General features: G+C 38.0%; 1 protein-coding gene across 1 annotated transcript in view; it reads right to left on the bottom strand.

Moving 5' to 3' along the window:
- Positions 1–27,294, bottom strand: part of TMTC2 (transmembrane O-mannosyltransferase targeting cadherins 2) — a 374,133-nt gene that overhangs the window by 37,943 nt on the left and 308,896 nt on the right. Inside the window, exons 10-11 of the mRNA XM_080935191.1 lie at positions 24,702–24,816; positions 14,347–14,410 (exon numbers count right to left, since the gene is read on the bottom strand). Coding sequence (XP_080791317.1) covers positions 14,347–14,410; positions 24,702–24,816 — 179 coding nt within the window. The remainder of the gene's footprint in view (positions 1–14,346; positions 14,411–24,701; positions 24,817–27,294) is intronic.

The following is a 27,294-nucleotide window of genomic DNA, read 5'->3' as shown; positions in this document are numbered from 1 at the left end:
CACAGTGGAATACTGCTCAGCTACTAAAAACAATGACTTTCTGAAATTCTTAGACAAATGAATGGAACTAGAAAATATCAGCCAAAGTGAGGTAACCCAATAACAAAAGAACATACATGGTATGCACTCACTGATAAGTGGATATTAGCCCAAAAGCTTAGATTACCCAAAGGTATCAATTCACAGGCCACACAAAGCTCAAGACACTGGAAGACCAAAGAGGGGAAGCTTCAGTCCTTCTTAAAAGGGGAAACAAAATATCCACAGGAGGAAATACAGAGACAAAATTAGGCACAGAGACTAAAGGAAGGGCCATCAAGAGACTGTGGAGATCCATGCTATACACTCTCACCAAACCCAGTCAATAATGTGGATGGCAAGAAGTGCATGCTGACAGACAGGTCCCTGATACAGCTGTCTTCTGAGAGCTCTGCCAGAGGCTGAGAAATACAGAGTTGGATGCTTTCAACCAACCACTGGACTGAGAATGGGGTCCCCAATGGAGGAGTTAGAAAAAGGAGTGAAGGAGCTCAGGGGGTTTGCAACCCCACAGGAAGAACAACAATATCAAGCAACCAGACCCCTCAGAGTTCCCAGAGACTAAATCACCTAAAAAGGAATACACACGGAGAGACACATGGTTCCAGCAATATATGTATCTGAGGATGGCTTTATCAGGCATCAAGTAGAGGTGATGTCCTTGGCCCTGTGAAAGCTCTATTCCCCAGTATGGGGGAAAGCAGGGGCAGGGGATGGGAGGGAATGGGTTGGTGGGGAAACACCCTCATAGAGGCAAAGGGGGGAGGGAATTGGATAGGGGGATTCCAGAGGGGAAACCTGGAAATGAGATAACATTTGAAATATAAGTAAAGAAAATGTACACACACACACACACATACACACACACACACACACACACACACACAAAATTCCTTCTACAAAGTACCCGCCCTTCCAAACACTATACCAAAATTATATTAAACCATTCAGTGAACTTCAGATTTTTCTGAAGGTTTAATAAGGAAAAGGAAATACATTCTTTTTAAGGCTCCTTGTGAGAAGCATATTTCCTGTGATTGCAGTCATTCTAAGGGAAAATAAGCAATATGTTTCAAGCAGTTCAAAACAACTTGACTGCTAGATTTCTTGATGACCCCACTCTTTAAAGACGCAATGCAAGGAGATTGAGTTCTTGCTTTTTTATGTAGCATACACATTGCCAAAAATTTTGGTGTTTCCACACATAAACATATGAAAAAATAATTGTTATTAAAACACAATTAAATGCCAAGCCCTTTGACAATGGCAGATACATACTTTTTACATATAGGAGTGCGACTGTCTCATTATAGTGGCCAGCCCTATCTTAGAAACTGACATGTAGAAGACACAGGTATAGACACTACTTTCTACCTTAAAGTCTGTGCCTTTTCATTTTCCAGTGTTATCCTGAGCAGGAACAAGGAACCATGTGCAATGGGGTTGCAGTTAAGGTTTCAGCTTGAAATGTCCTACAGAAGGATCACATGCTGTGACCTTTGTCCCCAATTGTGGCCAATATGGAAAACCGTTTGGGCCATAACATTGCTGACTCCACGTGCGATGGGCTAGGAACTGGTCCTGGTAAGAAGCGAGTTGCTTAGGGGGATACTGTTGTTGTCTCTTTCTCTTCTTCCTGGCTACAGTGAGATATGCGGTTTTCCTTCTCCATATCTTGCAGCCATGATGACTCCATTTACTACCCTAGAACTGCCACAGTGGAGCCAGCCAACTACACACTATAAGCCCTTTCAGGGAATCACAGTAAATTGCTACATTCAAACTACTTTTCTCAGGGAGTTGTCACGAGCTGTCTAACTAAGTTGGCTACAGAAATATGCCAAAGACACTGTAAGATAACCTCAGGAATCCACCCCTTTGCGCATGTGCACCTCCTGAAAATGACTAGTACTCACTTATTGTCAAAACTTGCATCATCATATTTGAACAAGTATTGGTTCACTATTTCCTTGCCTTGGGTTTTGTAAGAGTTGTTGAATTTTTCATGAATACTTATAAAAGAACTGAGAGTTTTAGAGCACACTTGCGGAAGCTACATCATCTAGATTTTCAGGCTGGATTTTCCTGTAGGACCCCCAGGCAAGTTAGTCTGCCCCATCTTCCCCATACACAAAAATGGCCCACATATACACATTTAAAGATAAGATTCTGCTTGTAGTCTGTTCTGGCCTGACACTATGATTAGAGAGCTCCAACAGCCTGGAACTCCAGATGTACACTATATCATACGACTGAGAACTTAAATTTAATCCTTGATCAGTACAAATGTTAGAGGTTTTTGTTTATTTGTTTGTTTGATATAGATGCTCACTAATATCTCTGACTGCTCTAAAAATCAGAGCTTTCTCTGCCTCTGCCTCCCTAGGCATTGGGCTTGTGCTATTAGACCAGGTTTGAAATTTACTAATGAAAAAAATACTGGTAATTTTCTGTTGTTCAACACACTCATATTTTCTCCTATGTAATAATTCATCATGTATACAAGAATAGAGATCTATAATTCTGGGATTGAACAACTTTTCCTTTTCTGGTTTTGAATCGGGGTGAGGTCATAAAGAGGAGCTGGCCTTGAAGTCACAATTTTCCTGCTTCAGCTTCCTGTATGAGGGGATACTACTAGCCCTATATCCCCCCGCCCCCCAGGCTCAGCTTGCAATGCCCTTCTTCTTGTTTAGGTGAAGGTTCCCCTCGTTTTCATCATTCGGTGTTCATGGTTTAGAGGAACTCAGATGTAATGATAACACATTTAAAGCAATGATATGGTGTTGCACTGTGCAGGGTTATAATTCATCATCTGTTCTTCATAAGCGTTCCCTAGATATAGGAAATGTTTGGGAGTTATGGTGCCAATTAGCATACTGGAAAATAAAATGATAATGTCCTATTATGCGATGAAGGAAGCACTCAGCATACACATATGTTTCTTGTAAAGATTTCCTAGACTGATTAAAGAGTACAGTCCTGTTTGGGTAGCAAAATAATTCTTTCTTCAAGACCCAAGGAATTTGGCATTCCCAAGGCTAGCTTAAGAAAACTATACAAAGAAACGAGAGAGCCATCAAGGGAAGGACAACTCAATACAGGTGAGAAATTAGAAATTCTATGTATAAATCTCCCTTCCCAGAAAGCTGATAAAATAAGATAGCCCTGATTCTCAAATTTGTTGCCTAAGGAAACTGAGCCATATAAAATTAAAAAATCCTTTGGTCCTTTACTATGTATATATTAGTAACGTTCACATAATTTTTATTATTTTGTGTATCATATAAAAATATATTCATCAATATAAAGAAATGCTACTGATTATTAGGGACTCTATATTATTCTAATTTTGATTTGTTAACAGTTTGATACATGTGGTTAAAATAAAGATCACAGAGAAGGGCAAAAAATTGGGTATCCATGCAATTCTAATAGATGGAACTTAAACATAAACAATTGAATATTGACACAAGAGAGAAACAAGCCTTTTCATTGAATACACAGTGTTAAAGGTACTAAATACATAAAGCAATTTCCCTCAGAAGGAATGACATTAGTGTCTGGCAAGGATTTCAGATGCTCATTTTCCTATGTCTTACTGGGTTTCACATTAAATTAATGAAATGAAAAACAAAGTAGAACAAAAACGAATTTCACAAAGACAATCCCTCCATCTCTTACACACCTACCACCTTCAGTGTTGAGGGCAGAGTATCTTAAATTGATGAGAAGGAAAAGAATTCTGTTTCACATCTATGGCTCCTAGAACTTGCTACGGTCTGTTACATCACAATTGGAAAAGAGAAGCTCACAGCTCACCATCTCCCCATGGGATTTAAGCAATTAATGTTTACAGTTATGAATTACTGAGAGTGGCTCATACCTATTGTCTGGTAAACCACTGCAAGCCATCTTTTCAAAATTGTGCCTCTTCTAAAATTCCATGCTACTAAACTCAGCAAATTATTTTCAAATGAAAGCAGTTTAGTGATCAGGAGACCATTTCAAATTCTTTCTTGTCATGGGATCGTTAATGGCACCGCATTTGCTCTTTTCAACTTGCCACTTACACATCAAAACGAAAATGCACACATGTGGTTAGCCTGCATTCCTGGAAGTGATTTTAGTAAAGATCACCCAAGAAAGTGACAAAACCAAAAACTAGAGATGGAAACCCCACAGGAATAATGGGAGCTGTTCAAACACAGATATTTGACAACAAAGAAGCTGCATTCCGTATAGTTTTAACTTTGGGTTATAAGCTCTTGACTGTATTTTTCTTTTTTGTGTGTGCATATGCACATATGTGTGTGTGCGTTGAGATGTTTGGTGTAAGTACTTGTAAGTAGCAATGTGTGAGTAGGTGCATGTTTATGTGCATATGGAAGACAGTGTACAGGTTTAAGTATCTTTTCTCAATGGACCCCCATCTTTATGTTTTGAGTCAGGATCTCTCCCTGAACCAGATATCATGGGTTCAGCTAGATTTGAGTGGCTAACTTCACAAACTCTAGAATGCTGCTGATACATACCACTATAAGCCAACTGTGACCTGGGTAGTTGAACTCAGATCCTAGTGCCAGCAGTATAAGAAATTTAACTGAGCCATCCCTCTAGCTCTTTATTACAGCTTTTCTTCACAGCAGTCACTTCCTGGATTGATGTTAAAGGAAATAACATTTGTGTACAAGTCAAGGAAAAAGGGTTTACAGCACATACAATTTTAACCCTTCCTAAAAAAAAGTAGCCACTCTTTCATTTCTAGGTTTATCAAAACTGTTATTGCCAGACACTTACCCAACTTAAGTAAGAAAAGACATATATTCAACTCTGAGGTTGTCCAAGTAGCAGGGACGTTAATTGCTCAGTCTGGGAAAACAGTCATCTGGCACCATGAAGACAGTCTTGGGCCAAACGTCGACAGGCTCCTCTAAGCTCCCTTTGGATTAAGTCTCATCCTTCCCTGTTATGTTTAGTCTGCTCATTCTAATAGATAAATCCATATAGGAGGAGTCCATACAGTATGATAGCCCTTACATATGACCACCCTCGGTATCTGATTACATTTCTTGCCCTGCTGGTAGGTACCTGATTATCTGAACTGCTTTCAGCAAAAAATCCCATGCAAGTCACTTGCAGAATTCTCTGGCCTTGATGTTTCCCAGTGACCACCCCCTCCCCAACCTCACACACAGGTACTGTAAGAGAAGAAGGCTATCTTTCCCTTTCAGCTATCTTCACTCACAAGGGATACAGTGATACTAGTATACTAGTAGGACACTAGGAAACTAGTAGGTGAGACAAGATAAATTAACCAGAAAAATCCATGGACACTGATCTGGTTCAAGCTTTATGTGACAATTATAACTTTGGTCTTTTTAATGGTAGATTTGATGGAGAGTGAAAAATGGAAAGTAAGACAGGAAAGGGGGATTTGCATCAAATACAAGAGTGAGTGGTGGGGGAAGCATCGCAAGGCCTCTTTGTTCACACTATCCTCCATATGGCTTCCTTTTGGGAGACCGTGGTACTCACTGTCTTCTGATAGGAAAGGTACCTCTCGTATGAAAATCTGATAAAATCAAGGTGTCAGGAAGTCCCCTTCCATACATCCCATTTCTCGTGTCCCTTCAGTATATTGTATTCGGTATGGCAAACTGCTTTATGTTGAGAAATAACATCTGGAACCAAGCTGTAAGAAATCCTTGAGTGTCTTGGTAAAATTTCAGTTGAGTCCCCTCTCTCTCAGTCACATCACAATAGTCTTGACACCCATCAAAACAGTCTTAAAGACTTTTTTTCATGCCACGTGGAAACCATGTCTACTTTCAGAAAGTTTGCTAAACTATGAAATCTCAGCCTTAATGTTCACCAGTGGATTCCTAGGTTAAAAAAAAACAACAACAAAAAAAAAAAAAAAAAAAAAAAAAACATGGCCTAGATACACAATGGCATATTACTGAGTCACAGAAGACAAAAGTATGGATTATACAGCAAAAAAAACTGGATAGAACTACGGATCATCATGTTACGTTAAGGACAATCCTATAGTGTCTCATGCTGCTCTCCTATGCAGAATCTAGACTAGGTGACAGAAGACATGAGAGTACAAGGGGGATTGTTTGGAAAGAGAAAGAAGATTAACTATAGGAGGGGTCAGAGGTAAAAGAGTGCAATAGGGTGACTGTGGTCAAAGCATCCTGGGTACACGTCTGAAGATACAAATGATACCCACTATTCCCTGCAATTAGTAAATGCTAACAGAAGTCTTCCTTTGCATTTTGTAATGCATGTATTGTTGTCTATATCAAGGGCATAAGAACAAACAGAAATCACTAATCTACAAATTATCTTGACTCTGCCAAACCTGCTGAATTTTGGAGGAACTATAATTTTTCTAGATTAGGGCTGATATCTCTGAGAGAGTGATGGAAGACCCAGAACTACAGAGGAAACTGTCACTATAAAGTTGAAAGGGGAAATAAAGACTTACTGGCAGCTATTTTTTTTTTCCTGTTTTCACGTACATTTTGGAGGAAAGGCTCTTTGTGCTCCATCAAGGATCCAAACTATAAATATGTATGATGACATCACAAAGAGAGGAGGCAGCTGTGGAGAAGACCAAGGGGGATTGTGGAGAATGTGAAGACCCTCTGCAGATGGTAGCCATACTCCACCCTCATACTCCTAGGTGGGAAAAGTGTGCTTAGAATATCTGAATTTTCAGAGGAACCAAGAGTCGACTTTCTCGGAGGAGAAGGGACTGGATGTAATTTTAGTGTGTGGTCTCATGACTCACACAGTTACAGCAACAACTCCTTACCCAGCGTTCCACCTCAGAGAAATGACATTAAACATAAACATTCTTAGAGAATATAATTAAATGAAATCCCCCCAAGGTTTGATGTTCCTTGAACTAGAATACTCAAGTTGATTTTCTTTATACCCAAGAGCTACTTAAGCTCCTACCCACCTCTTACCTCCACTGAAGAGTCTTTTCTGTTGTGAATCTCACAATAGGCACATACACATACACACACACATGCTTGCTCTCTCTCTCTCTCTCTCTCTCTCTCTCTCTCTCTCTCTCTCTCTCTCTCTCTCACACACACACACACACACACACACACATATACACAATTTCAAACTGTGCTTGAGATAAATTGCATGTGGATTGTGAACGACAATACCTCCTGAACTGTAAAGTTAGCTTAGGTCACCAGAGAGGTCTGCAAATTGCCCACACCAACTCAAACAAATGAACTCCGCTTACCCCCAGTGTCTTCTAATTATGTGACTTGGAAAATCAGATAAACAAGAAAAAAAGCTGTAGCCACTTCAGAGGTCCAAGTTTGTTCTGGTTTATCTAATGTTTGCAAAATGGCATAAAACAAAAAGGAGCTAAAATGTAAGCGGAGAGAAATGAATGCATCAGAAGCTAGACTTTGTAACTTGTTGAATAAAACAATGGCAAAGTAAAATTTGAAAAAGAGATTTCCAGAGAGAAATGTCTCTAGGGAAATATGGGTGGAGGGAAATTGAAATTGATTCCAGAATAGCTACAGATCTCAGAGAAAAGAGCATTGATCCGGATCCTGCTGGACTTACATAAGAATTACTTATTTGGTTTATAATCACACAAGTAAGCTGAAAGCTATTTATGAACTCTACAGAATAAAGATTTTGTTACTATATTTAAGAAATGAAATAAGTCTATCAAAGACATTATTTTATAATATCTTCTGATCAGCTTAATATAACTATGGAGACAAGCAAATAATTTCTTCTTTGAATATGATTTGCATTTTTACTGTCAGTGAGTTCAAGCATCATTCATATTCAAACTATAAAGTATAGATATGTTTGAAACTGATAGAAAAAATTGTGAAGGTGACATATCTGTGCAGTATTGATTTTTACTTATACAATGAAATTGGTGATGTTTACACACGTCTAATGTATAAAATCTCAACTATAATTATAAGACATATACACAAACTTATATACAATATGTAATATAATAAATATTATATATTAGGCAATGTCTAAAAGTCCAGGGATGCAGGATACACATTTTTCCACATCACAGCAACTTTTGGAAAGTTTCTAGAGAAGTCAGAGCTCCTCCCCTTCTTATGAGCATAGATGTGGTTTTACTCTTTCCCAAGCAAATTATTATTAACCCTGTTATTTTTCCTCCTAACAACATGGTGATCTCAAAAATTTTCTCCAAAAGGATATCCGTTATATAGTCAAATTTGAATCTGTCTAGCTTAACCAAATTTCATGGTCTCTTGTTTTAATTATGGTTAGAAATATAATTTCCACCAGAAAACTACTCGATGCTCAGGGTATTTTATGCTTATGTCAGAACAACCCAAATAATTCCAAATTCTTCTTCCTAGACAGCCAGTATGGGTGCTTAATTCTTTCCAATCTACCTCTTCCAATGAGCATTTTTACTACATAAAGGTATTATAGATTTAAAGTAATATATTACAGAATAGGAACACTATTCAACCTGATGCAGTTTGTCATAATAAACTCATTTTGTTACAGAACAAATTCCCATATATCTTATTTTGAATTTGTGACATATCACACTGGGAGAGATGTGGGAGGTGTGCTTAAAAACACATCTCAACAGGCAGCTATTTGTTCTGCATGGCTACTTGAGACCTCTAAGAAATATGGTTTCTTGTGCACTTCAAATCTCGAAGGAACCTATGAGTATTTAATCTCAAGTTCAGCCCTTTCTTTCTTAGGATTAGAAGATAGCTAGATGACAAGTGTATTAATTTACTCTGCACCTCTTCCCTTAGTACATGTGGAGGGGAAACTGAGAAGTATATCATTTGAATTGTAAATGAATAAAATGATTAATTAAAAAAGAGGAAGAACTTACAGACAGGGCTTTGAATGCAGCTCAGCCAGTTTCATGTGTACTAAACAGTCATAAAGACTTGGCTTTGAGCCTTAATACTCATGTAAGAATTTAAGCATGACTGTGGTCCTCGGTCATTCCAGAGCTAAAGAACTGGAGACAGAAGAATCTCTGGGGCTTGCTGGTCAGCCAGGCCAGCCAGCCCAACTAAAATGATGAGTTTCACAGACAATCAGAGAAGGTGTCTCAGAAACTACAGTGGCAGTAGATCAAGGCAGACACACAAAATCAACTGCTGGCCTCCACAATCCCTCTCATCAACATACACACACCTAGATGTGTATACTCAACACACACAATAGTACACACATCCACACACTCTTACATTCATTCAGAATGTGCTAAGTTTAGACCTAAGATTGTGTTCTTAAAATAGACACACATTTCTGATGGTCTTTTTTCTGTTTATGGTATTCCTTCATTTCTAACTTACCTGAATTCAAAAATGGAAGGATTTACTGTAAACAATCAATATTTTACTCACATGCTGCTTAGCTTATATATAAGTTTTTCTGTCTCACTCTGTTCCCACTCTTTCTCTAGATTGCCTTACCCTTACAATAATCTTTTATTGTTTCTACCAAGGCTGAGTCTTCGATCCTATCTCTCTGAACACAATACACATTTTTATGTCATCCTAAATTATTACTTTATACTCTTATACATATTGTCAAAATTTCAGAATACAAGCTCTTAATGTTTAATCCTGATACTCAATGAATTTCCCGGTTTTTTTGGAGGAATTATCAATTCTATTTTTCCTACTGTACTCCCTGCCTCTCTATATAAAGTGACCCCACTGCTCAAATTCTCTTCCTTCTGCTTTTCTTGCTGAAATCTCCTATACAATTCTCTCATTTCGAGGACCTTTATGCTTTCTTACTCCAACTAGAAGCCTTTTAAGATCAACCCAGATTAAAATTAATTTCTCCTATCCACTTATTTTGCACTTAATTTATATCCCCACAAGCCTTTATTAGATAGCATTATTTACTGCCCTGATATTTGAAGACTGAGACATTCCTGTCCTTGTCCCCTTTCTTACATTATATTGTATGATTCTCAAGGTCAAATTTATATTTTCATAACTGTGAAACTCTATTCCATTAGACCTAGTCATATACAATGCTGACACTTGAATTAAAAATGCCGGTGATGACTTTATGCCATAAACAAGTCTGCCCTGAAAAGCCCAGGCACTGGGAATTTTGCCCTCTGGACTCTAGAGTGAATGAGAAGTTAAGTAAATGTAGGTGACTTTGTACCATGCAATTTCTCCATTCCTCACATTAAATCGTTTATCCCTAAGATAATGCAGACTTTGGCTTCATTCCCAATCAAAGAACAAAGTAGTTTCCTTTAAATGTTCCCTAGTTCTCAGGAGTCAGCAGTTTCTGATGTGCTTAAGTGGATGGGGGAGGTAGACAGAGCAGGATCGTCACAGAGTTAGTTCTGCACAAAGCTCAACTTACTAATGAAAAGAAAAAGTAACCAACTGTATGTTGCAAAAGCCTTTTTTATGTCAAAAAATTCTTTAGTGGAACAAGAGATCCACTTTTAGAACAATTTTCACACAATATCTGCTAAGGAAGAATTTAAGATGGAATATGACATGCTAATAGCAAACATACCAGTGATGTTTGCTGTGAACAATCACCGTTCTCCAGCTGTGCACTTCATTAAGTACTGGGCACTGCAGAGGCAGGCAAAGCTAAATCCCAAGCCATACCGTGTTCCTAATAATCTCGACTGATTTCATTATTTCAACATTTTATCACAGGAGCTACACAACAAAAGGTCAATCCATTTCAACATAAATTCTGTAGAACAATATGCTTTGGGAGAGAGAAATTGGAGGACAGATAAGAATGAATGAAATCAGTACTTTGTTAAGAAGTTAGAATATCTCAGAAATTTAAAAAAAGCCTTTAGAAAGAGATTTGATTTTAAATCATGGGTACATGGGTATATCCCTGAGAATGGAGGTTGTGCACACAAGCACACAAGCACAGTGGCCTTGGAGTCCAGTGAGGGCATCTCAGGCACTAGAGCTAAAAGTGGATGTGCTGAAGTGGCTGCTGGGAAGCAAAGCGAACCCATCCTTAGCTAATGAGCCATCCCTCCATCCCATCAATAACTTATTAAATAGGATGGTAACAAGAGGTTTCTCACAAGCCACCCTCTTTACATTTCACAGTACAGCCCCACGTAAGCACTATTAGACTTTTAGTTACCCATAGACAGCAGCACCCTGATAACCGCATGGAAGTGGTATTTATTTACTCAAACAGAAGAAAAACTTTATGAGAAGCAAGAGTAAGTTTGGCTGATTGTGTAGATGAGAGAAGTTAAAAAAAAAAGGGAAAAAAAAGAAAAAGAAATATGGGAAATGGATATATTTAAACAGGCCAGGGAAATTGATATGTTAGGTCTCCTCTCTCATATAATCAGTTAATTGATAATGATGATGGCAATTGTTAAATTAATGGCAAGAACAAAAATGCTTTTATGAACAAAGGGAACAAACATCAAGATACATGTTGGACAGGTGCTTCTATTTAGATCAAATGCAGTATCTGCAGTAACTTATAGCTGTTACTGATATGGTCCTTGATTTCAAAAACATACTAGTGACCTGGTTTGTAATTCCACCATTCTGGCCTCGGTGACACTTTATATACACTAGGGTATCAACTGAAAACCCAAGCAAATAAAAAATTAATCGGGGAAAAATACACACCTGTTGATCTATCAACTAAAACACCATTTACTTTTTATTAAATACAAACTTTATCACAAAGCCAATAAAGAGCGATCTTGCCCGAGATTGAAAGGATGAGCTGAATACATGCATTTTCAGAAGCTAGTTGATGATGAAATATTTTGGGGTCTCCTGAGAAAAGGCGTCACACTGGAGATTAAATATTGGTTTCCTGATTCGGCTGTTCTTTTTTTTTTTTTTTTTTTTAAAGCAACTCCATAAGTCAGGCCTGCGCTCTATGGTGCCTAAATATCTTTGTGCTTTTCAGAGGATGAACGGCTAGGACTTTTGTTTTTCCCTCTGCTGTTACACTGTGATGAAGACCATCATTTAACCAATCCCACGGCAACGTGAAACATGACATCCAGAGGACCTGATTTGCTAGGAATACAAGCTCATCTTAATTATCATGCAGTTTACATATGTTGGGACATATCACATCAACCAACATCCATGAAAGGAAAGCAGACCGCTCCGTGGCCTGCCTGTAATGTGACTATAGGTGTAAGAGTCATTTAATGTCTTTAAAAACTACACACTGGTGTCAAAGTGAAAAATTTAGGGTTTAAGCTTTCTGTTTCATTCCTAACTTCAGTACTGCTTCATTTTCCTGAAAACATGCAGCGGTGTCTGAGATATTTCGTAGCCTCCTCATTTCAGCCCAGTTTTAAGTTTCTGACACAGAGGCTCTGTCTCCAGTGCCAACCATAAGACCTGTGCTCACTAAACACACGGAATGAGTAAAGAAACTGAGGTTTGCTGATCTTATGTTGGTTTACCACACAGTTAACGTGTATGTCCTGCTCAGTCTCCTGCTTGAAACTTGGTCAATCTTTTGTTTTTCTTTTAGATGACAAAGAGACTCTAAAAGCTGTGCTGCCAGATGAGGCACGAACTTCCCGACCCCTCAGCACGTTATAGGCCACAAACGCAGCCGCGAGTCACAGTAAAAAAAGTCTCAGGAAGTACCTGACAAAGGGAGTGACAAGTAAGTATACAATACAATTCAGCTGTCACTGAGCCTGCCATCAGGACTATTTTCTTCTACTGCAAAAAGCTTGTCAGTTCCTCGGGAGTCTGCTAACTGTGGCAAGTGGTTCAGGACAGCTGTTTCAGAACATGGCATCCTGGAAAATTGAAGTCATGGAGATAAAGGGAACAGAGTAGGCGAGACAAGCAGGTGCTCCCAAGACCTTTCCGTGTTCTCTCCTGTAAAGGAGGCACTAAGGTAGTCGTTCACACCATCTGTGCTTGCCTGGTCCCCTCTGTCTGTACCATCTCTACCTGCTTGGTCCACTCCATCTGTCACTGCTGTACCTGCCTGGTCCCCTCCATAGGTGACTTCTGAATCTCTTCCATTCTTTGTCACTGCACTGCATACCAATGGCCATAAACCAACAACAACAAAAACGAACAAACACAACCAAAAACAAAAAAATTTTTTTTTTCTTCCCTTTCCTTCTTTGGGTCTGAAGACTCGTTTGCCCTAAAATTATAAAGGAATGTGTATGGTTCTGTGACACTAATCCATCTTTTGTTATGAGGCCTTGACATATTTCAGGTGTTTATATCATAACCTATTACTACAAATGAAACTTGAGATTTAGATTCATGGTTTAGTCTAAAGGGGAATGAAACAAACAAAGGAAAAACAAGACACACACCTTCCCCATGGGGCTCCACTCCCTCTGCACTAAACCTTCACAGGAATCACTATGCTTTATCAATTACTTGATTATACTGTTTCCCTAACCCACTGCATAATCCACCATCTGCCTCTTTCTCAGCGCAGCTCCTGTATATGTATTTGCCCAATAGATGTGACACTATAAAGAACGAGACTGATTTGATTCTTTGTGCTACGCCCACACATGCATTTTCATTACTGTTTGAAAATTGCATTTCTCAAACGCATGGTCTACATTTGGAGAGCCCGAGAGTAGGTTTCACTCTAATACAGTGGTGCAGAGTGCATATGAGAATAAATGTTCAGGAAAGAAATTTGGTGTTGTAAAAAAACAAAAAAAAAAAAAAAAAAAAAAAAAAAAAAAACAAACCTACTTGTCAGGCTGCTATAAAAGCAGCTCTTGGCTTCTTATAAATAGTAATTCTATTCCAACAGTAATGATCTAATTTATATCCATCGTGCTTTCTGGAAGTGAGACTACCCAGGGAAAACTTGTAATGAAAACATTATCAATAAACGTGCAAAGTCGACTTATTAAAAATGAGGATTTTTGGGATGTGAAACGGGTACAAGGCTGAAGACTTGAATGCAGCAAAGACAAAGAAGTATTTATCACTAGAGAAACAAAAAATATGTTTTCACAGAATTGGAAGATTCACCCAAATAAGAGGTATTTAGTAATAATCAATCCTGTATTCAGATAAAGAAAGTCTATGGTGATTTACCCAGGGAGAAAGAGAAATTTCTGGGGTAGAGGAAGAAACTTGAATGGGTGGTTACTGACTGCAGACTTGTACAGTGGGTGTTCAGACAGAGAAACTGGGAGGAAACCAAGGCTGTGTCCATGAAGAATACCACTGCATGCCTCAGAAGTATGCCTTCAATAATGGTGCTCATTGGGAAAGTACTTACATTAGGTCTCAGTCTTGCTGCAAGGTCATAATACTTCTCCGCGGCTTCATTGAGGCTAGCTTGTCTGTCAAAAATAAAATAAAATAAAATTATGCCATGTATTTTAAAATTGAAGCATTGTGGTCAGGTAGTGGTGGTGGTGCACAACTTTAATCTCGGCACTCAGGAGGCAGAGGCAGGAGAATATTGGATTTGAGGGTGGCCTGGTCTATAGAGAGAGGTTCCAGGACAGCTAGGGATACCTTGTTGTCTTGAGAAACCATGTCTTGGAAAAAACCAAACAAATACCAATTGATGCATAGTGAAGAGGAATTACATTTACTTAAAAAAATCTACAATTGTGTGTCTAAACATTATGTTCCTATAAAGAAAATTTAAGTTTCATTTGCTATTATATTTAAAGAACTACAAATAATATTCTACTATAATCCCATTTGGGTTGGTATTGATAGCTTACATTTACCTGTTTGCCATACAAAAATGAATTTTTCTTTTCAAAGAAACACAAATAATATGTATAGATTCTACAGTTTCAAAATGATAACCCAGTAAATGAATTTAAAATGAATCATCCAAACATTTAGCTATGATTTTAAAAATGTTTATTTCCATGTATGTGTATCTACATGAATTTATGTGTACCATGTGCAGAGGTTTGAACAAAGGCCAAAACGGGTGTTGGATGTCTTTGAACTGGACTTAAGGCAGTAATGAGCTATGAGACATTAGCATTGGAACCTTAATTTGGGACCTTTGTAAAACACTAACATCCAAAATAACCCTCTCCTCAGCCCTTAGTTGTACATTTTCAAGGTAGAAATAATGAAAATTTGAAGATTTAAGAAATGATATATTCATTTATACACATACATTCTCTCTCTCTCTCTCTCTCTCTCTCTCTCTCTCTCTCTCTCTTTCTCTCTCACACACACACACAGATGAAATTATAAACATAAAGAAACAATGAAAATAAAGAGAAAGATGAAGAGACAGGCAGAATTAATTCACAATGGTGCAAGAATCGAGGCAATGTCTAGACCCGATTATTCCAGCAAACAATAACAAGAGTATAGCCATTTCACAGTTCCAAGCTACTAGGTTTAGACTGTATTGTCCTAATTCAAACCTTCCAGTCCACGGATGCATTATTAATTTGGTGGGAGGATGGTATTTGGTATGGAACCAGAGCCTACCCCATGCTAGGGAGAAACTCTATTCACCCTAGTAGTGGATTCTTCAGTCTCCTGTATAGGCAGAGACAGTTTTCTTGCTTGTAGTGCAGCCTGGGAATGGCCCAGGTGTCTTATAAAAGGAGAAATCACAGTGAATTTAATGTATAAACTTGTACTGCCCATCACCAAAGCCTTGGTTCAGTCAACCTGTCACTAGATGACACCAAATGTCAGCAAGTCATCAACAAGCTATGTTCTTTTTTTGATTGTTCTGCTTCACAAGACCTTCCCAGATGGCAAGATATAAGAAGATCTCACAGTTGAACTACTGTCTAGTAAATATGTATGAGCAATGAAGTATAAAAGGTATGGGGAAATGTCAAGTTTAATTTCAGATGACATCCACAGTATTAACCATGATATGAATGAACACTAAATGGCTACAGGGTCTGCTTTAATAGGGAACAGAGTTCTTAGGGGAAGGCTCAGTAAATAAAGGGTTACCTGCAGGAGCACAAGGTTATGGGTCTGGGTCTGGATTCCCATGAATGCAAAGTGTAAATGGCAGCCTGCTTGGAACTTCATCCAAAAAAAAAAAAAAAAAAAAAAAAAAAGAGGGGATTCCCCCAGAATCTTCTGGCTGACTGCAACAGTCAAATTAGTGAACTCTGGGTTCAAATGACATACCTTGCCTCAGTATAGAGAAATCATTTGAGGAAGTCAACCCAATGTTAGCCTCTGTTCTTCATGTATGTATGTATATACATATAAATTATATATACAATATACATATACATACACACATGTATACCTCCATATACACATGTGCCCCCACACATACAACATGCATGTGTATGTGTTTGTGCATACAGATTCATTGCAAAAAAAAAGCAGTGGAAGGGTGTTCTCTTAAAGCTGGGATTTAGGAATCTTTGGTGTCAACAAGATGACAGAAAGTAGAAAAAATAGAGTGAATGAGTTAATTTTCTCAATTAGAGAACCACAGTCAGGTTTTAAAAGAAAAATGAAGTCAGTCTTCCTTAGCAAATTGAACCTGCACTTTGATTAAGAGAAATGAAAAGTATAAAGCTATACACTGTGTATAGACAGATAAGTATAGGAATGACTAAAGATATCATCTCTCTGGAAAATGAGCCATACCTTGCTAATGTTCGAAGGAAAAGTAATCAGAAACACTACTATCTTCAATGGAAGTTATAAAGAATGTAAAGAAAGAAAGACACAAAACATAAAACCAAACTTTGAGCCAAGGCTTTGCTAGATTCACGGTACGTTACAATATGTCACTGCAGTTTATATTCTCATAAATGTCAAAATTCAACCTCAACATGTCAACAAAAGTACTCATGCTTGGCAAGAAACAGTAAAACTTTCCTTGCTTGGGTATTTAATGAAGGTGCCCTCCACCAAATTACAGCTTCACTTTGGTTCAGATTAATCTGGAAATTTGAAGCAGCATTCATTAGGTCATGCCCTGAAAGGGTTTTCTCCAGAGGACCATAAAGGGCAGGGAGGTAGGAAATTAAAGTAACTTGACACTTGACGAAAGTAAGTTGCCTTGACATAAGATCAAATAATAAACATCAAGTATTGCAAGCATGGTGGCTCCTGATAGTTCTTTACAGCCTCCAATTCATAAGGCACATACTGATCAAAAGAGAAACCGGAGTCTGCATTAGACAAAAAGTTTTGAAGATATTAATCAACTGAATTTTAAAAGCAATTATGCATCTTTAAGTCATTCAATTCTTAAATGGTAACTGCGTGTGATCGTAAAATGTTTTCTTGATGGCTTATGTGTGTAGTTATTTGGTTCTTTCAGTGGTACAGAGGTTGAGGGTCCTTTAGCTTGGCTCAACGTTGGAAGTCCTGGGTAAGACCTTGAACTTTCTTGTTACTTAAGTGCTTCCTGACTGCTCTTTGCCTCTCCAATGCAGAGGCAGTGTGTCTATCACAATGAACTCCCACCAGCAGATGCCTTCCCATCATGATGGATGGCAACTCCTCAGATTGCAAGCCAAAATAAACCTTGCCTCCTTTGAGTTGCTTTTAGTCGGGGATTTTATCACAGGAAAAAAAAAATTACCTAAGACACTGGTTTAATGCTCAGAGGAAATAATGCTCAGAAGAGGTAATTTAAGCTTGAATTACAACTGATAACATTCTAAAGGAAATGAAAAAACAGGATTTATTATGTATGTCATATATGTGTAAAATTAATTTCCACTGCAGAATTTTGTTTCTATTATTAAAGTCTTTTCATTACTAATACTAAGGAAGGTATTGTTGACAGCACATAGAAAACCAGGGGAAGGTATATGTCATTTCTAGACACAGACTGATCATTTGTATTATTGATTTATGCTGTGGACAAGAGAGAACACTCATGAGGAAGTGTTCAAAGTTCATCTAATTGAGTAAGTTATACTTTATACTCCTGATCAGAAAGAGAAGTTCTTGGAATACTTATCAAGTCTTAATTGCAAAAATGATTAACTCATTAATCATTGTTGGAAAAGCCAAGAAATAAGCAGTATTCTGCTCTGTGCTTTGGGATTCTATTAAACACTGTCAAACACCCACCCCAAGTCAGATTGTTAGAGATGAAGTGCAAGACTTGATTCCCCAAGACTTCTGGTGTACACCTGTTTAAAGTAGCTGGAATTCCATACCTTTCCTACATGCTATGGTCATTTCTTTTATGTACGGTAAATCCTAAAATAGCAAATAGAGTCTCACACATGTAAAACAACAGAAGAATGATCCATGTAATAGAACATCTGAAATAAATTGTTTATAAACTCCTTAGAGAAAAACTCTGTGGGAACTTTAAAAATAGTTCTAAGGCCCATTTGTCTTTGTCTTCATTTTAAAGAAGGCAACAATGAAGAGGAAATGTCTCAAGAAAAAAGACCATATGTACTTTTTAAAATGATGTAATTTTAAGTATTTTGGATCTTTTCTCTCTCTGTCTCTCTCTCTGTGTCTCTGTCTCTCTCTGTCTCTCTCTTTCTCTCTCTGTCTCGCTCTCTCTCTCTCTCTCTCTCTCTCTCTCTCTCTCTCTCTCTCTCTCTGTGTGTGTGTGTGTGTGTGTGTGTGTGTGTGTGTGCATATGACAGAGAACGAGCAAAAGAGAGAGGAGAGAGATAGGGAGGGAGGATGCCTCTCTCCTGTTATGTAGGTCCTAGGGATTGAACTCAGGTTAACACCTTGTGCAGCAATAGCCTTTCCCTGCTGAGCCTTCCTACTAACCCTAAGGATGTCATTTTAGAATTGGTTCCTGTGGGTCACAGGTTATCATGCCCCATAAATATATGGATCCAATTGTTTTTCAAGGTCACAAACTTTTCAAGGGCTCCTAAAGATAGATATAAAGCCTGGATATAGAAAGACTAAACAATGCTTTATATTGAAAAATTAAAAGGGAAGGTGCGCTTGGTAATGTGAATCAGTATATTCATACATAGTCAATTATCAATTATGTTCAAGGTAGATTTCAGACAGGAAAGAAATTACTGGTGAAAGGAGAGAGAAAGAGAGGGAAGGACGGACTGCCTGTAGTTATGATATACGAATCAGCTTTGTAAGCAGCAGCATGTGGAACATGCTACAAGTACAAAAACCAGGTAGCAGCCAAACCCACTAGGGCAGAGCATGTCACTGGGTATTAAAAAAGTGTTGAGTTGGAAGGTACCCATCACTATCAGCTTCATGTGTCACAACCCATAACAATGTGCCTTAAATAGGAGTCTACTGAAAAGCACAGTGGTACAGTGGTGCATCTTGATTTCATCACAGGGGAGACAAGTGCAAGAGGATAAGAATTCAAAGTTAACTTCTGCTACCTGGAGAATTCAGGTGGCAGAACTCAAACTGCATGCAGCTACAAGACAAAGAAGCTACCTCCATACAATGCTGAATCTAAAACCTGAAAGAGTCATGACACCTTATCCACTATTTTTGTCTCCTCAAAAATTTAAAGGAGGAACATCATCACTGAGACAACATTGAGCCCTGTCTTGAGGATTGATTAGTTGTCTCCTTCAAATAGCAAAATCTCTGGGTATTAAATCTCTTCATATATGCAGAACCTATGCAGAGATCTTGCATGTACTTTAAATAAGCCCCATATCAGTTTTAACACATAATACATCCTAAGTTCAATCAAAGGTGCTTTGCTACATCTTTTGGTCATTATTTTCTAAACAAGCCAGTGTACATACAAAACATGTTTCCCCCTCAAGTATTCTTTCTGTAGTTACTAGAGTTCACAGATGCAAAACCAAAAAAAAAAAAAAAAAAAAAAAAAATTAAAGGCTAACTTTGCATTTACTCTAAACACACATGCACACACCCACACACCAAATCATCCACAAACACACACACACACACACACACACACACACACACACACACACACACGGTGGGGGGGAGACGAAGGGAGGGAGGGAGGGGAGAGAAAATACTCTGATTCTACTTCTTTTTTTTTTAATCAAGAATTTGAATTTTGTGTCACCTCCAGTAGAGCTAATAAAGAAGTTATTACTTTTAAATGCTATGTTTGTATAGCATATAATCATTTAATACTGTGCAGCTTGAGTGGAGAAATTGCAATATAATGATTCTTGCTCATACACTCATTCTGTCCTAGAAATTAGGAAGGCAATCGGAACCAGGTGGTATGGCACAGTAGGACATTCCTCACTACACTGGAGGCGGTGAGAGCCTGAACAACGGTGCCTGAATTAAAGAAAAAACTAATAAGAGCACATTTATCCAAGCTGTGTGACTGAAAACAGATAGACTCCATGATGATGGTTCTGTAAGTTGTGTATCCCAATGATATACGGTTGGAGCAAACACTCCAGTGAACACATAAGCCTACTTTCTAAGATTTACCATAAAAGAATTCATTTGAAGAACCCACGGAGGCCTTATCATTTAGGATTTACATATGTGACAAGCTGTGACCTTCTGTAAGTCTCCTTCCTTCAGTAAGAATCACATAGCTATAAAGATGAAGGGAGCCTGTGATAATGAAAAAGACATTTATATGTAGCCAAGATACACTGCCTTCAGACTCCATCTCTGCCAGCTCTGGGAAGCATTGATGGGACCCTCCGGAACTGCAGCTATAAAATGAGAATATCAATGTACCCTTCGAAGATGTGTAGGTAGAAACAGGAGAGGGTCAGGTATGCATGCAAAACACGTGCCAAAGGGGCAGAAGACATCAGCAGAAATGTTGCTTTCATCCCTCACCGATAGTTCAATAAAGGGGAAATACAACAACAGCCAAGTTCTCATACCAAAGTTTATGAACCAGGTACAGTGTGTTTGTCTTGCCTCTAGACTTCTCAGTTACCAAATCAATTCATACTCTCAGTCCAACTTCCAGTCCGGAGGGGGAACTGAATCTATCCCTTCCTAGAGAAGGCTTTCACCACAATAGCTGATTCAATTGTTTCCTCCCAGAACCGTGTAGACATGATTCTAGTGAGTTCAAACATTTTAAGCTCCTTTGATATTTTCCTTTGATGATAATCAATCTGCCTTAAAAACAAAAGGAAACGGTCTCATCTGGAAGCATCTAGTACTTCAAAAGTTTTATATTTGAAGTCCTAAAAGCGTCACCGTGTGTCCTCAGTGCACATTAACTGAGACTTAGCATCTGTGAGCACCATCCCCGTAAACTTTACTTGGTGGTTAGCCAGAATGTGAATCTCACATTCGCAGGCAAAGCAGGACCGCCATATTCTTTCATCTTCTAACTTTCGTCCACTCAGGTTTCACCCATGAGATGTCGTCTTAAGGAATTCTAAACTCAGGAGGCAGCTGTGTCCCAGAGAATGCTCCTCCAGCTCTGCGCAATGGTGGTACTGGTCCAGCCTGATATACTTTGCTGAGCCTTGGGGCCAAGAAGGTCATCAAGTATGACTCCTGCTACTAAAGAGTAGTGCTCACCAAACACAAAGCCCCAGATTAAATGTTTGAAGTCAAAGTCAGCTTGGAACTCAGACCTCCCTCAGAATACTTCATCTATGAAATTACATTAACCACAATATTGATCACTTATGACACTTTATTTTTTTTTTACCAAGTTGTACTCAGGAGGAAACTAAAAACATTTCTGAGTACTTTTAACAAGTCTCTCAATGGCCTTGGATACTAAAAGAGAGGTTTGAAATTGGCTTGAACAGTAACCACTTGTGATGGCTATCTTGGTTGTCAACTCAACTCCATCTGGAATTAACTAAAGCCTAAGAGGCTGGGAACACCTGTAAGGGATTATTTCCTAATTAAATCATTGCAATTGGAAAACCCACTTTAATTGAGACCTTTTGAGGTGGGAAGATCCACCTTTAATCTGGGCCACACTTTCTGTTGGCTGCCTATATAAACGACATGGAAGAGGACAGCAGATCCCCTTTTGCTTGCTTGCTATGGAGACTAGAAAGTCCACTCATTCCCTGGCCATAGAGCCTTTCTTTGAGATTCTGCTGTGTACTGAAGACCAGCTTGGACATCCAGTCACATGCACTGAACAAATCCTAGATCCTTGGATTTTCTGTCAGTAGACAGCCATTGTTGGACTAGCTGGACCATAGCCTTTAAGCCAGTCTAACAGAACTTGTGTGTGTGTGTGTGTGTGTGTGTGTGTGTGTGTGTGTGTGTGTGTGTGTGTGTGTGTGTGTGTGTTTGTTTGTTGTGTGTGTGTGTTTGTGTGTGTATGTAAAACCTGGAGGCTTTTCTTTGTTATTGTAATGCTAGAACCAGTGGAAAGTTTTCCTTACACATCAGCATTGTGGAAATTTTGAGGTTTGTCTCCAGAGTGCTCTTGTTGGTTTTCTACAGTCTGCAGTCCTCATTAAGTTACAGGCTCTCATCACCTTCTTGGACTGACTACAAGTAAGACTATTGCAGCCTCCTCACAACCTTCTCACAACCTTCTCACAACCTTCTCAGTTGATAGCAATTTCTAGGAATATTGTATGTAGCCTTCTGCTTTACAACTTGATGAGATACAAGTATTTGTTATGTGTTGTGCTAATCAGTGTGTGTGTGTGTGTGTGTGTGTGTGTGTGTGTGTGTGTGTATGTGTGTGTGTATGTGTGTGTGTATGTGTGTGTGTATGTGTGTGTGTGTGTGTGTGTGTGTGTGTGTGTGTGTGTGTGTACTAGCAGTCTTATACTGGGCTTCCATGGATAGATCTTGAATTTCTGACAGTGATTTTCTATGTAGAAAAATGTCTTGTTCGTGAAAGCATTTACGATGAGTAAGATGAATTACCCTATAGATGCATAGGCTCACAGTTGCTTAGAGTGTCTAAGAGCCCAGCTTTTATTCAGGAAGAACACAAAGTGCCCTTCACCACATCATCACTTTATCCTCAAATTAAGACACGGTTTTTAAAGTCATCATTACCCATTCAATAGCCTCTCTATTGTAAGCGTACTGATAACAAAGTTGACTCATAGTTCTTATTTGTACATGTAATTTTTCATGTTTCTTTTCCAAACAGGTTCTTGTCTGGCCTGGCTGGACCCAAAATCTTACTGAAGGCAAGGATGACCTTCAACTTCTGATCACCCTGTCTCTGCCTCCGGAATGTTGAGATTAGAGTCACTCACTAGAACATCTTGCTTTTATGAGGTGCTAGGTATTGAACCAAGGTCTTTGTGAATGTGAGACAAATACACTATCAACTGAACCACATCTCCCAGACCTAGACAGCATGTTTATTGTGTTCACCAAATAAGAAGTGCATTAGAACTGCTAACATTAAGGCAAAGAAATCCAATCCTGTCTACAAAACCCTGAGCCAATGTACTTAAAAACCATAAAAAACCCAAGGAAGAGGATACCAAGACATAGTTTTAATATACCACAAGGACAATCTTAATTGATAATGAAAAATTACTTTAAATGCTTGCTTTAAGTATTTATTTCTTGGAGGTCAGTGATAAATAGATTAGGTGGTCATAAAATTACCACATAAAGGAAAATATGGATGATGAGACACATGGGTGGGCACACGGATCTGCATATGATATATTTATAGACACACACACACACATACACACACACACAGAGAGAGAGAGAGAGAGAGAGAGAGAGAGAGAGAGAGAGTTAGGTACAACTGTATGACTATGTACTCTATGATGTTAACCTACTAACTGTGAATAGATAAGATAATTTTAGAAGGCATTGCTATTGGGGCAACTGGATAAATGATACAGGTTATTTCCTTATATTCATTCTTGCTGTTCCAAGTCAATCTATGAGGTTTTCAATAAGAACTTAATAGCAGATTAATGGTATATATTTATTTGTGATGAAGATTGTGCATGAAAACCTTACCTGTGGACATTATTTAATGAGTCATGTTGGTGGTGATTTAATGGGGGGAAAGTTGGTGAGCATATGGACAAAAGCACATATATTATTTAATAAATACTATTCTTGAAATTGTTTGAGTCTCTGAGTTTCTTCCTCTCATCTAAAACAGCGTTTTAGAGTCACAGACCCCCTTTTAATCTTGATATTCGCAATAAAAATAATTGACCTCTTTTTTTAATTCAAGTTTCTGCTGCTGTTGTAATTAGTTTTTGAAATACCTCTTTTGAAATGCAAGCTTCAATGACCTAGCAATGTGTCTCTTCAAGACATCAATAGTGCTGATTACAGAGCCATTTTAACTATTTCATGAATCTTAAGTATATTTGTATTTGATAATTGCTCCCACTATCAAACACATTAAGAGATATCCCCATGTCTCATTCAGTAATGCTTATTATAATACCCCAAGTACAGAGACATATTTGATTAATTGATATAATGTTTGTATTTGGGAGCCATTTAATTAGACAGCTATTAAATTTACATTTACAATTTTCCTTTCATAATAACCTTTGGAAAGAAGGGGAAAAGGTGGGTAGGAACATGTCAGTAATTTTGTGGACTCTGAGAGCTTGTCTTCCCTGCACAGTGGGCACATAGATTATAATAAATAAACTAGTTCTTATTAATTTTTAGCTGGTCATATAGTATGATTTGTTTTTAAAATGCAGGCTACGATGGTGCAATGGGGAAATTAATGTAATGAATTGCTTTCTTCAAGCCAGAGCATCACTCGTGGAAACTACAGGAATGAAAGCTAACCTGAGCATGTGGGCAGCATTGAAGACAACATCAAATTCTGTGCTGTCCAGCTCAGCTGCTTTTTTCGCCATCTCGGCTGCTTCTGTGAGTCGAGATTCTTCCAGGAGAAACTGACCTGCAAAGTAAAGTAAGTGAGCGTCACTCAAAAAAGTAAGAACTGTTTGCAGTAATAAGTACCCATGGCAGAAACAGTGATCTAAAGCCAAGTTTTAATGCAAGTTTTATCTAGGCACATTTTATTATGTGCCTTTCCCATAATTACAGGGTATCGTGAAGAGTCTAAATTTCCATGTGCTAAAATTATTTTTTTTAAATATGAAACTTCTATAAGCTATTCAAGCATAAAGCAAAATGAGGAAGGGAGGAAGGCTGGATGGGGGAAGGGGAGAGGAGAGGGAGGGACTGAGAGGAGATTAAGGAGGGGAAGCTGTGATCAGGATGTAAAGTGCATGAATAACTTTATTTGTAAAGCGATGTTCATCCCACCATATGCATCTGAAGATTTGTGAGTTTATGCAATAGTATTTGCTTTCTGCAGTGTCTGGAGAGATCAAAGTTTGGATACTGTTGACTAATTATAGACAGGATTAGAAAGTCAATAACTGGAAATGAAAACAGAAATGTTTAAAAGTGCAAATGCTCGAATGGCTGTTGAAAAGCCCAGGTCAAGTGTTAAATAATGATTACTGTCTTTAAAATATCTCTCCTGAAAATAAAAATAAAAGAATACATTTTAGTATTTCATTATGAATAACGGTCATTGCTTACTTGAGGTATGTTTTGAAGTTCCAACTATAAAAATAAAACACCATTTGTAAATGGTGTAATTTGTAATGGTAAATTTAGTTGCCTTCTGTAGTGGTCAGACACCTGGATTTCCCAGCATTTGGGAGGCTGCAGTAGGAGGATTATTGAATTAAGCTTATGTGGCAAGACTGTGCTTTAAGGTCATTAAGAAGAGAGGTCTAAAAATTATACATATTACTCAAAATCTCCTTTATGGACTAACTCCACAGAGGGAAGGAACAGGAGATTTAAGAGCATCAAAAGGTACAAAACAAGAATTATATAATCTTCAGGTAATGAAAAATGTCTCCTTATGTATGTCATTAAAAAAGACAGGCTAAATAACTTGCACTTAGATATGACTATTGGAGTTTGTATTTAAATTAAGATAAAGTATTAATTGCTGTATGCCCTCAATCCAATATTTAATTAAATAAATGCATAATGGGTATATCAATTATTTATGTAATATTTACACTATGTACAAGGTAGGTAATTGCTAAGTTATTCTTCCAGGTAATCAACTCTGATCTATAGCATGCATTAATACACAGGAAATCGCAGCTGTTAATTGAACAATGAACGATACTTTCTTACAATTCACTACGCTAAATTGGAGACAATACATCAGCCCTGCTGAAAAACACAAAGGAAAGAGAGAAACAGAAAGATTTGATAAACACACTGAAGTTTAATAACACAAAGACTCAGTTCAGGGAGCCATACTGTAGACAAAGCCCTTCAAGCTTCATGAACACACATTGTTAATGCACACCAACCACAAATCAAAACAACACACTATTGTGTGAACTCCAATATGCATCTTACTGTTATGTAATAATACTCAGCTTCAAATTATTTTGTCATACAATTTGTGCTTTGTAAACGATTTACAAAATTCCAACACTAGCTAAACTGCATAATCTTAACTGTATAAATGGTTGGTTTAAAATTACCATTTGAACATTTCACCGCTAGAATATATTTACATTAACATTCAAAAATAGGATCACAAGCTACTAGCTGTGAATTTTTATAATTCTGCCCATTCTTTTCTTCATAAGCCACAGATCCCAAAACTCCATCATTAGTATTCTGCTAATATAGAATCATATACTTTCTAATGTAATTTGAAGTTTCAATTGTGAAGTGAGATGAGTCTGTTATATGACACAAAGATCGATCGCTTCTTTGGGATAATGCCCAAAATTGATGGAGAGTCTGGCAGCAAACATTTTAAACACACGCACGCGTGCACGCACGCACACACAAAACACACATCCACAAAAGTGAAATAAAGGTATAATAGGCATCCTTCAAATAATTATTCACCCAATCTCAAATGACATGTGTTTCAGGGCAGAACAGTAAAATTTCCTGGTATCACTTGTGGATCCTTCACCACCAATTGCTACTCATATAGGCAGCATTCATTGCTACTACCAAACTAAGAACCAAATACTCGAAGTTGCTTCAGCACAGTACAGTTACCCACTGCTTCTAATCTCCTTTTTTGACCCAGAACATCCCACCTCTAAGCTTTCCTGACTGCTAAGGCTATCTCACACACCAATCCTAGTTCTGTCTTGCTTACTTACTGTACTTTACATTTCTTCCACTTTTACCTCCTCATGTTTTTCTCACTGAAGAATCTATGACAAGTTTCCAATGGTTACCAGAATCTCTTATGTTCACTATAATCTAATTTTCCCTCAAAATCAAAGCATTTCAAAGAGTATAAGGGACTGATGTTAATTGACCTGGGACAAGAGTCAATACTAGAATTGTCAACACATGGTTGCCTCTG

Source organism: Micromys minutus (genome assembly GCF_963924665.1).
Source record: "Micromys minutus genome assembly, chromosome: 22".
Taxonomy (NCBI): Eukaryota; Metazoa; Chordata; class Mammalia; order Rodentia; family Muridae; genus Micromys; species Micromys minutus.
Note: the sequence above shows the minus strand (reverse complement) of the source record. Positions and strands in the feature narration are given on the sequence as shown.